Source organism: Gasterosteus aculeatus, chromosome 3, assembly GCF_964276395.1.
Source record: "Gasterosteus aculeatus chromosome 3, fGasAcu3.hap1.1, whole genome shotgun sequence".
NCBI classification, from domain to species: Eukaryota; Metazoa; Chordata; class Actinopteri; order Perciformes; family Gasterosteidae; genus Gasterosteus; species Gasterosteus aculeatus.
The window spans coordinates 16,431,460-16,443,590 of NC_135690.1; the positions used below are offsets into that span (position 1 = coordinate 16,431,460).

General features: G+C 50.5%; 1 protein-coding gene across 2 annotated transcripts in view; it reads left to right on the forward strand.

Annotated features, from left to right (window-relative positions):
* The window catches only part of LOC120816116 (contactin-associated protein-like 4), a 42,962-nt gene that overhangs the window by 1,550 nt on the left and 29,281 nt on the right, over window positions 1–12,131 (forward strand). For both annotated transcript variants that reach the window (XM_040171463.2, XM_040171464.2), the window contains exon 2: window positions 10,925–11,035. In XM_040171463.2, the coding sequence (XP_040027397.2) occupies window positions 10,925–11,035 (111 nt within the window). The remainder of the gene's footprint in view (window positions 1–10,924; window positions 11,036–12,131) is intronic.

The following is a 12,131-nucleotide window of genomic DNA, read 5'->3' on the forward strand; positions in this document are numbered from 1 at the left end:
CCACAGATGGCGCTGCGATGACTTGTTAGCCGGAGGAGTGAAGCCCTTTTGTGTAATGAGATGCAAGGAAGTCAGCGTGCGTTTAATCTCCTTCTCATGCAGACAAGCGTGTCACATGGTGGTGGGAACCGCCTGCAGCAGCACAGTGTGCAGAGGCCCATCGTGCAAGCGGAAGGTGGGATCTCGTGGGGAGTCCCGGGGACGAGGAGTGTATTTTATGGCCACTAGGGGGCAGCACAAAAAGCTGGGAACAACAGTCAACTTTAAGGGTTTTACGTACTTTACAAATAAGTTGGCGAACTCTCGAAGAAAAATAATCAAGAACCCATCCGAACGAGGTTCTTGATTATTTTTCTTCGAGACTTCGCCAACTTAACCCTTAAAGTTAAATTGTGAAGAGGAAAACTGTGTCATGCGCTCCGGCTTCCATTCGAGGCAACCGATTACTGTACGACTCCAAATGTGACCGGCTGAGTCCTTTTTGGGATCACACATTACGTCGTAGCAAATAAAAGTGGTGGATTAAGCTGAAAAAAGCAAAACAACAAAGCCGGCTTCATTATTCTGACAGCAGAGAGACTTTATCGGTGTCCTGCTGCGTCTCTAATTGTCCCCTCAGGAAGTTTTGATCCCATGTGTGTTGTTTTCTTCTGCTTTATTTCTCTGGGTCTCAAAGCATAATTGGGGTACAACACCGCCTCCAGTGCATCTCTACATTAATTAGTGGAGCGTTTGATTATCCGCGCTGCGGCGTCTCGGCTGCATTCAGAAATCCTCCTGCTTCTCGCGCCAGTTCGGATCCCGGAGAATGTTTCTCAAAGCACATCAAAATATGTCAAGCGTGGGGATGTAACTCAAAGACGCTGGTCGTGGATTGTTAGCCGCGCCGCGACACCACGCGTGACGATCAGCTGGGAGACAAACACCAAAGGTATTGATCAAAAGGGGCTCGATTGGATGTAATTAACGGGCCCATCGTATTCACAAGTGGATTTAAGTACACGCTAACTCTAATTAAATAATCAGATATCTTTGCTGCGTGATGTCTATTCCATTACCGCACTTATTACGCAAAGCTTCATAATTAACTCAAGTATTATCCTTTACTGTCTACTTCACATCCTCGTTGTCTTAAGATGTTAGGATGCTTCTTAGCAATAACCAGAGAGCTTTTTAGCTGCAATGCTTCTGTGACAGGTTTGAAAAATGATCTGACAAAATGAAAGCAGCAGGAGACCAATGCATCTGAACTGTTAGTCCCGTATGTGCGCAGCCCCATATCCACAGCATGCTACAATTCCCACAATGCAACGGTTTAATTAGGCCTTCCCCCCGAGAGAGATGTCACCACACCTGCAGACAACGCTTCAAAAGAAATAACTGTTGCTGTCATCGCGTCTGCATTGAGCAAAGCAAACCTGTGTGTGTGTGTGTGTGTAGGTTGAAATTCATTGGATTGGCTGCGGGTGTTTTAAGCAAACATGAGGTTAAAGTTTATGTAAGTGCGTTAATATGAAGATGTAGCTGCCTGGAGTGAAAGAGACACAACTGACCTTCTGTTAAACAGCAACGTTGCTCTGTGGAGGCGAGCCGACCCCCCACGACCCCCCACGACCCCCCACGACCCCCCACGACGTACTTCCTCAGGCTGAGGCTGTCAATTACAGAGTATTGCCGGGCCTAAAGTGCTTGCTTACTGCAGAGTGGCGCGGCGGTAGTGATGTGCACACAAAATGAGGCTGAGAACGATGGAAAAGAGAATTTATGTGCCGACATGAAGCTGCTACTTCACACTATCAGTGCTGCTGGCAGTGAAAGGAAATGTTTCTTTACCCGTCATCCACACGTGAAGGACAGATGGTGGCACTCCTCACGTTCCCTCCTTCGTCTTCAGGTCTGCTCTTGTCTTTCCTCCTCTTCCTCATCAGCCTTCCTCCGAGGCGGTTTAGAGCCGCTGCACTGTGCTATAATCGTAGTATTAATAACACTTAACGACTTTTAATCCCAGCCTATTGACAGATAATACCACTTGTACTGGGGGAGGGGGTTAGCTGAGATGTATCCCCCCCCCCTCAGTGAGAGAAATTTTTAAGTGTTATTACTCAACCAATGAGGGCGGTTGTAGTTGGATATTTAAACTGTGCGGCCTCGTGAGGAATGTTAGTGGCCCTCGATTAAAGCTCATGATTCATAGATAATTAGTCAAACATCTGCGAGTTCATGAGTCACCACTCATCTGTCTGGTGCAGAAGATACAGAGAAGGACGCAAACTCAGCATCCTACTTCCTGCGCTGCCCCGTGTCATGTGGATTTATCGCGTTCCAGCGAGCGCAACATAAACCTGTGAAGATAAACTGTTTAAACACCCCCTTCCTTTATGATTCACGAGGGGCATCAGGATGTAGCCGAGGATAAACCCCCCCCCCCCCCCCCGTGTATTTCTTCTTTGGTGTCATTTATGGAGGAACGTGTGCTGGCATAATGGAGCCGGGAGCGGGACCCGATGGAGACGAGGTTCCGGGACGTCCGAGCCCCCCCGGTCATGAATCCAGATTCATCGACCCGCCAACGGGCGGTGAAGTGAGGGGGACCACCGGACTGAGTCTGTCCCCTCGCAGATGGAGCCGTTGTTCATGTGCGATAGTCATCAACCCAGAGGACTCGTTGTCGCATCCAATTCTGGATCCTCTGACGGCTTCTTATCTGGGGAGGTTGCACACACTGCTGGGGAGCGATGGAGATGTTTAGACGGGGGTGCAGGAGGACGAGCTAACAGTGGGGGGGTGAAATACAGGCTCCACACGAGGTCACGGCGCTCCGGAGGACCCGGACTGCTGTGGGAATTTTGATGGCACATTTTCACATGTCCTCCACGCGTTGGAACATCACGCCTCTGAAATGTGACGTCGGTCACCGAGGGGCTCCTATAAACCTCAGCATCAGTGCGTCCACACGACCAGACGCCTTCGCGGACCCGGCTAACGCGTCCCGGCAGTCACCAGAGACGGACGAGACAGAGCTGAATCAAAGCTGAGCTCACGGAAGGGAAGAGGGGGGAAGGCGGATGAGAGGAGGGAGGAAGTGGAGGGAGGAAGTGGGGGGAGGAGCGGCGTGCGGATGGGAGCAGAGGAGGAGGGGAGGATGGGAGGAGAGGAGGAGAGGAGGAGGGGAGGATGGGAAGAGAGGAGGAGAGGAGGATGGGAGGAGAGGAGGAGAGGAGAGGAGGAGGGGAGGATGGGAGGAGAGGAGCAGAGGAGGAGGGGAGGATGGGAAGAGGGGAGGAGGGGAGGAGGGGAGGAGAGGAGGAGAGGAGGAGGGGAGGATGGGAGGAGAGGAGGAGGGGAGGAGGGGAGGAGAGGAGGATGGGAGGAGAGGAGGAGGGGAGGAGGGGAGGAGAGGAGGAGGGGAGGAGGGGAGGATGGGAGGATGGGAGGAGGGGAGGAGGGGAGGAGAGGAGGAGAGGAGGAGAGGAGGATGGGAGGATGGGAGGAGGGGAGGAGGGGAGGATGGGAGGAGGGGAGGAGGGGAGGAGAGGAGGAGGGGAGGAGAGGAGGATGGGAGGAGGGGAGGAGAGGATGATGGGAGGAGGGGAGGATGGGAGGAGAGGAGGATGGGAGGAGAGGAGGAGGGGAGGAGGGGAGGAGAGGAGGAGGGGAGGAGAGGAGGAGAGGAGGATGGGAGGAGGGGAGGAGGGGAGGAGAGGAGGAGGGGAGGAGAGGAGGAGAGGAGGATGGGAGGAGGGGAGGAGGGGAGGATGGGAGGAGGGGAGGAGAGGAGGAGGGGAGGAGAGGAGGAGAGGAGGATGGGAGGAGAGGAGGAGGGGAGGAGGGGAGGAGGGGAGGAGAGGAGGAGGGGAGGAGGGGAGGAGAGGAGGAGAGGAGGATGGGAGGAGAGGAGGAGGGGAGGAGAGGAGGAGAGGAGGAGAGGAGGATGGGAGGAGGGGAGGAGGGGAGGAGGGGAGGAGAGGAGGAGGGGAGGAGAGGAGGATGGGAGGAGAGGAGGAGGGGAGGAGAGGAGGAGAGGAGGAGAGGAGGAGGGGAGGAGGTGAGGAGAGGAGGACGGGAGGAGAGGAGGAGAGGAGGAGAGGAGGAGGGGAGGAGAGGAGGAGGGGAGGAGGGGAGGAGGGGAGGAGAGGAGGAGGGGAGGAGAGGAGGAGAGGAGGACGGGAGGAGAGGAGGAGAGGAGGAGAGGAGGAGAGGAGGAGGGGAGGAGAGGAGGAGGGGAGGAGAGGAGGAGGGGAGGAGGGGAGGAGAGGAGGAGAGGAGGACGGGAGGAGAGGAGGAGAGGAGGAGAGGAGGAGAGGAGGAGGGGAGGAGAGGAGGAGGGGAGGAGGGGAGGAGGGGAGGACGGGAGGAGAGGAGGAGAGGAGGAGAGGAGGAGAGGAGGAGGGGAGGAGAGGAGGAGGGGAGGAGGGGAGGAGGGGAGGAGAGGAGGAGAGAATTAATGTGTCTGTAGAGGAGGACGGAGTAAGAAAGAGGGACACTGACGATAATTCAGCCGCTTCCTGCTGTGATATTCTCAGCCGTCATTTCATTTCAGCACCAGCTGGCGTCTCTGTGTGCGCGTCTGTGTGCGTTTGTGTGACAGTTTTTTTTGTGCACTCCCCGGTTTTGCCAAACTTTGCAAGTTGTGCGTTTTGCAAGATTGCAGCGGTGTTAATATTAATGCCTGGCCCATAAAACTCTTTGATTAAAAACAGCCCTTTTCAAACTAGGATTTCTTTTGTCTCAAACGTAATTATAGATCAACGGCCAAAAAGCGTCCGGTTGAAACCGACACTCGACGTGCATCAATCCGCGTGCACTGCGCTCACATCTGGCGCCTCGTGGACAAAGTAACTGCGCTTGGAACTTTTCTTTGGACGCTGTTGGTGCACCAAACATCTGGCAGATGGACACGTGGGTCACGTGGCTCCGGGGCTGAAAGGAGTCTTTCCGACAGCCCTTCTGTCTTAATTAAGAACGCGTTTAGCGTCACGTCAGTGAAGTGACTCAAAAAGGAGACGCGCCATCAGCTGTTCCACATTATAACACCTTCAACTGAAGCCGTGCTGATGTTTTTGTCCCCAGTGTCTCACTTGCGAAATAAAATAATTGCGCCGAGCTGCCTGGATGATGTGAATATTTCTGTGCTTTTTTTCCTATTTAGATGTGTTGATGTTTTCAATTAAGAGGCAAATATATTCAAGGCACCTACTTAGTGCGGCGGGCAGATTAGACATGAAATCTCCCTCTGGAGCGATTAGCACGAGTGATGCTGCTTCCCCCTGCGCAACTCTTCTTATGATTGACAGTGAATGTTCCGGCGGTGCAGAGTTGCAGTGCATCCTGGGTAAAACCCCCCCAGCTCCTATCGATCTTCTCGTCCGCCTCATTGATTGTTTTTTTGGGCCATGCAGGGAAACCTGGGAAAAAGTCCCACCGCTGCACAAGTTCTGCGGGAATAGTTTTTGACATTTTGGGAAATAGGAAATCGTTTTACAGAATGTAACACGATCTAACGACCTGCCTGCTTAACATGGTAATTAAAACCATGAAAAAGAATGACGCGTCAGTTTTAAACAAAATATATTAGATATAAAACCTCAGCATTGCTTATTGCCGTACTTTGTTGGTCAGAACCGAGCTCAGCCAACCTGCTTCCGACTGCAGCTTTAGAATCAGGCCTCTCGTGCAAAAGGCTTTCTACCTTTTCTAAATATGTTTTATTTTGTATCTTCGATATTTAATCGGGTTCTCCGGGTTCTCCGGCTTCCTCCCACAGTCCAAAGACATGCTCTGGGGATCAGGTTGATTGGGGACTTTAAATTGCCCGTAGTTGTGTGAATGTGAGTGTGAATGGTTGTGTGTCTCTGTGTTGCCCTGCGATTGGCTGGCGACCAATCCAGGATGTACCCTGTCTATCGCCCGAAGTTGGCTGGGATGGACTCCAGCCCCCCCGCGACCCTGTGTGCAGGATAAGCGGTTTGACAATGGATGGATGGATATTTAATCGGGACCGCGAATGCCCCTTTGAATGTGTGCAGCTATGTGCGTCCTAAAAGAATGACGTTCCCACTAGAAAAATAAAGACAGCTTTCTTAAAATGTGTAGCGGCAAAACTAATTAGTTGAAATGTTGGCGCGCAGTTTCATTTGGGTTTTTTGTTGATTTGTGAATTTGTTGAATTGTGTTTCGAAGTGTCTTTCGTTTTAGCTGTTGCTGTGTTTGGTCCTTATCGTAAACCAGGGTGGCCTCCGGTCAGGGATCCAACCCCCACTCCTGGTACAGAACCAGTAATGTGGTACTTTTATTATTATAGCAAATACTACTCAGCAAAGAGCATGAATCACCTTTACTGTGTGTGTGTGTGTGTGTGTGTGTGTGTGTGTGTGTCAGCTCTTCTCCTCGTTTGACCGGATCGGTTTCAGACGATCAGCTTCTCTCTCCCGAGGAGACGGATCGCGCTCATGAACCCGCGGGTTGTTTGAAACCTCGTCCCGCGTTTCGCAAGTCGGCCTTTCTACAGATTAGCATGCGCTGAACTCGCTCACTCTGTGGCGATGAACAAGACGACCTTTTAAGCGCGACTGCCGGCGCTCTGTTTCTATTAATGTCGGTTCCCGGCGTGAGTGTAAACAATCTGCACATCGAGGGTGACGTGATTTATGTTCGCAGTATTGTAAAATATGTAAATGAATTCCCGCGGCGTCAGCGGGCTGCACTGTGAGGATGGGCGGGGTCTGTGGATGGAAGGCGCCATATGTTGCTGTGAAGCCAGATCAGATTCGCTCATCCTGTGCTATTAATTATGTGTCAAAGCGATGCTAATTAAACCAGGAGAGGAGAGCTGCTGCCGTGTCCTTACCTTCAGGGTATTAGTTAGCAAAGTACGCCGCTCTGCATTTCAATTAATCAATTAAGTGTTGAGGGCCACGGGCAGCTCGAGAACCGATACGGGCTCCTGCTTAATAATTCAGCCGCTTTAATCAGCTTGTTCAATCCATCACGGACAGAATATCAATCCAGCGCGAAAAAAGCCAAATGAAACTGGTATTTTTGGTTTGTTGTTCATGTTTGCGGCTGACGCATTTGGTCACAGATCTTTTAATGAGGTCGTTATTTTTGTTTTTCTCATTAGTTTTGGTCTAGTAGCCACCGGAGGGCACAGTCTCTTGTTACTGAGGACGGAGGAGCCTCGTGTCAATCATCAATTTATGAGTTTTACTTTATTTAAAAAAAGTAATCCATTTTATACATTGTTCCTATATTTCAACATCTGCACTATTTCTAATATTTTTTGGGGGATTTTTCCTTTTAGCTTGAGTACTGCTTCATCAAGAAAAACTACCAACACTTTGCAATATTAATATTCGGATATTTGATAAATATATATATATTTCATCCATAACTCGCCTGATTTCACTGTGGTGACTTGTTCACACAAACCGAGGAAGCTGGAGTCATCAAGGCTCAACCTCAACCTCGTGCTCTGACTCGCCGAGCGAGCCGCCTCGACCAACGCGGAGCGCACCCTGCCGGACACCCTGCCGGGGTCCCGAAAGCGTGGGACCTTCTGCTGGTGGAGCTCATCGGTATTCAGCGTCTCCGTGGGCGCTTTGTTATTCAGAGAAACGGTAACGAAGGAGATCAGGCGCTGGCGGGCGGGCGAGCCGCGGCCTCCCACTCCGTCTCTGCCGAGTCCGAGTCCACCAATCACGCCAGTCGGGATTAATGGAGCTCGACGGCGCCGAGGCCTCGGCGCTCCAAAGGTTGTTTTTGTGCTGACTTTTTACTGCCATCGTTTATTCATGAATGATCGACGTGACACTGTGGACTCTCTCTCCCTTTAAATCCTCCTCAGGTACAAGAAACGATGAAACATTCATTTGATGGGAGGATATTCTTTTAGATTAAAAGCCACATCACATCACTCAGATGTCAGGATAACGGTTCCCTGCTCTTGTCAGTGAAGTTCGGCATTACATTGCTTTTCTTTTTTTCCATTGTGTGGAAGAAACAGGGTCTTATCTATTACGTCAGTATTCTCTATCACAGTGGATTCAAACTGCGGGACCACTTCCTGTGTTCTGTTACAGGCTGAGACCCCTTCGACTACATTTGTCTTCTGTAATTTCATCTGACTTCATCATTTGAAGCTGTAGAGCTCTACATTTACAAGCATTATTCTCCTGAATAAGTAATAGAAATGTATTTTCTTCTGTAATAACTTCATTCTGACGCCCTTACTGTTGATTTTCGAGTAATGCTTCTTGCTTAAGTCGACCTCTTCCTTCGGTTAAATCCGGATGACTAAAAATGAAATGCAGTGTGAAACGCTGCCAGTTGTTTAGTCTGCGAGGTGAGAACCCGACAGGAGGTGCGTTTGTTCTCCAGTGGACGGTGAAGCTGCAGCCGTTTGTTATTCAGAGGACGTCTCTGTCCAACGCCGCCGAGGTCGCTGTCGAGGTCCGGCGGCTTCTCAGCATCCGGCTCCATTTCCCCTCCGAGTCGTCTGCTCGTTTCTTCGCCGGTCACGATGCCGCCGACGCCGGCTCCCGAAAAAGGGCCAAAGCACCGGCTGAGAGCAGGTCGGCCCGGTGCCGTCAGGCCGCTCGTTTCCTCAGCGAGGCTCTGCGCCTCGACGCGCGTAATCTCCTCAGAGATCACAGCGCTCGGCGTCGGAGAGCCGTCCCTCTCGTTTTCACCTCTTGCAGACTGCTGCAGTTCAGCCTGTTGGTCAGAGGACCGAGGAGCCGGAGGCCTCTGGAGGCTCCATTTAAAGCAGAGGATCTCATTCTGCACCGAGCTCAAAGCCGCTCTATTACCAATGATAGCGGTGTTAAAGGCACGTAACACGCAGCCACTGAGGAGCTCATTATATGACTCTGGGTGATAACTGCTGCAACAAACTGTCCTGAACGGACTGCCGGATCATTTCGTCCTCCGAGAGGAACCACTCACAGCTGAAGGCTTTCACGTGTGAAACATTTTAAAGGCTCTCAGTAAAGCATTAAGCTCCACACCTGCATATGCTGTCGTTCCAGCCCACTCTCGCCAAATTGCACATGAATGTGTTTCTAAGAGGCCTTTCTGTGGAACGCAGCCTGATGCAGCTGAAAACCAAATGTCAGAGAGAGACGTTGTGTTGACACGTTATCAAGCGGCCCAAAAGGGGGCAAACATGTCCTACATTTAACGTCGATATTCTGGAAGATGTCTCACTTGCTTGAACCATCAGCACCAGAGGATGAGAGAAGACGTGTTTATTTATTGAAGATGATCTGTGATGAGTCTAAAAGTGGCCCGCGCGAGCCTTTAGCATATAAGTATATATAAGTATAAACCTCGGCATGAACGGTCGCAGCGCCGTGCTGAAATCTGTTGGTTTTCAAATGCGTTGTTATTTTCCGCGGCGTGGGATCCGGCGGCTGTGATGTGCGTGGAGCGGCGGGCGAAGGCCGCGGCGCTGACAGAATAATCGAAGCTAAAAGCCTGGCTGTCAGGGGCGGCGGGCTCGGATCGGACCGCAGCGTGAATCATAATAATAATTGTCTGCTGTCTCGGCGCCGGAGAATGACACCCATTAACGGCGAGGCTTTGGGTTGGAGGCAGAGAATTGATGATTCTGTGTGAACGCAACATTTCCACCGCGTGTTAATGAGTGTCTCCAGACAATAAGGTATAGTTACCGCCGCAGCGCCTCATTAGACATTCTGGCCTGGATTGCTTCTATAAAATGCATATTTGTCTAAAAACAATTGAGGGTCTCTGTGAACATTATTTTATAGATACGGGGGGGTTGTGGGGGCTTAATATCATTCTTTATTATTAGGACGCCTTGAAGTTATAATTGCAACACCCTCAAGATGCAAACACCTGCACATCTGTCATGCGCAGTTCGTTTAAAAGAGGCAATTAGAAAACAAAAGCAATTATGGAACTACAGATAATTCATGACATTATGTAAATATATATGTAAATATACATGCAGGCAGTCATCCAAACACGATTAAAGAGCGAAACGTGAAGGTTTCTCCTGACAACACCGATTCGTCTCCATCGGGACGCCGTTCATCTCGCGGCACGATCACCACGTTCATCCATCCACATTGTTACAGCGTTCGCTCAATACGCTCCCTGAAAGTCCTGGTCCCGCCTGGGATCCGTTGGACCTGCTCCCCGGAGATCAGACTCCACTCTGCTCACACGCTCAACAGCAACGGAGACGAAGACGTGCAAACCCTTTTGGCCTTATGAACAGATGCTGAAATGCATGATGGGGGGAATCAAAGGCCGGCGCTGATCATTTTCACCTCCCAGCATGAGTTTCCTCGCCGCGTCAGAGCTGGAGAATAACGACTGCCTCCGGCTGTGTGATACTGTGAGGTCCTCAGAGTGATTTCTGCCGTTGACCTCTGCTCTCCGCGGGGGTTCCTCGCCCCGGCTAAGAGAGTAGACCTTTCTCTGTCGAGCTTTTGTCGTGATCCGCTTGGATGTCAAAGGCCTGTTTCCACCAATGAGCCTGCAGCTCAACGATGAAACCCCTCAGCTGCTGAGGCTGGAAGGATGCGATGCTCCTGCACCGGTTCCCCTGGTCTTCTGCTTTTTTTGTGCTCTTGTTCTGACCATCTGTCCTCCCCTGGACTGCTCGGTGTTGTTGAACAGATTGATTCTATGTTTTCCAACTGAACATCTCATGCACAATACTGTTCGTTGCTTTAAATGTTGCATTTAATTGTTCATACGCACATCAGCTGCTGTAGAGACTCACAGCAGCAGCGATACAATATTTTATTCCTTTTGTTAAAAAAAAGACAACCAAGCAGGGTTTTGGAGTAGTAGAACCGGGACCCGTTCATGCTGCGTTTTTATGACGTGTTGCGATGTGTTTTTAGTGTGAGGCCCTAACCGCGTGTGCTTTCTTCTTGTGATTGGTCGACAGAGGTGTGCGACGGCCCGCTGGTGTCCAATCTGCCGCCGGCGTCCTTCAGAAGCTCCTCCCAGCTGTCCGGCAGTCACGCGCCGAGCTTCGCCAAGCTCAACAGGAGGGACGGTGAGGAAAACAGAATGAGTTACAGACAAAGCGGCAACTAAACACACGTCCGCCTTGCAAGACACGTATTGATGTTTCAAATACGGCTCAAGTATAATTGGTTTATAGCTTCTACCAGTTATAATATCAGTTGACGGATATCAAACGAATGGTACGGTACCGTTTAAAGTAGCCTGAAGTGAAATGTTTTTAACTAATATTTCTTTGAAGCATTTTTTTGCCATAACAAAAATATTTCAGCAGATGTGACTGACAGATTTAACAGAATCATTTCGGAAAAACGAGACAAAATGAAAGCAGGACCAATAAATAGCGGCGCTGCCTCACCGTTCTTCTCTTTAGGTGCTGTTTGTACTGCAGCTGCAGAGGGATGAAAGTGTCTGTCTTCCCATTAAAACCCCAGCAGGGAGTCCTGTGCTGGATGTGAGGCTCTGACAAAGTGGGATCGTGGGGGGGGGTCAAAGCCCTGAATCAGCAGGGAGGGTGATTGACTCAATCTGGACCCAAATATCAGGCTGTTTGACATTTTCATCAAATTTAATTCATAACATTGTAAAATGATGGAAAATGAAGTCATGACATCATCCCCATGAGAGCGGCTCATCGCACTGCACTAGTTGGTAGATTGGACGTAGCTTCGTCCCTCACACCGGCCCCGACAAAAGGATCACTAGAGCCGTTTCTGTCGCATCGCCTCCCCCCGGGCTGCATCAGCGCCGCAAAGCCTCTCTTCTTCTTCTACGATCTGAAACGTGGATGATGCACAAATAATCCCAAAGGCCTTCGCACACCGGGGATTGTTTCCTCTGTGAGCGGTTCACGCGCACGTCGCCGGGTCTTTATTTAACTGCTTTTGTCGTGACCACTTTCACCGAGGAGGCAAATATAATGCTTCAGAAAGAGCCACTTGTTTCCTTCACGGACCAAGGTCTGATTTCTGAGCTGAGGTTGATTTGTGCCCATATTTATATAAATGTTTGCCCATTTCAACCTTGAAGAAGGCAGCACACTCTTATCTCTCTTATCTTTTAACACAAAAACCTGAGGCAAAGAATATTTTCGCTTTTTCGTGTCGTTTATTCGTCACCCACCCGAG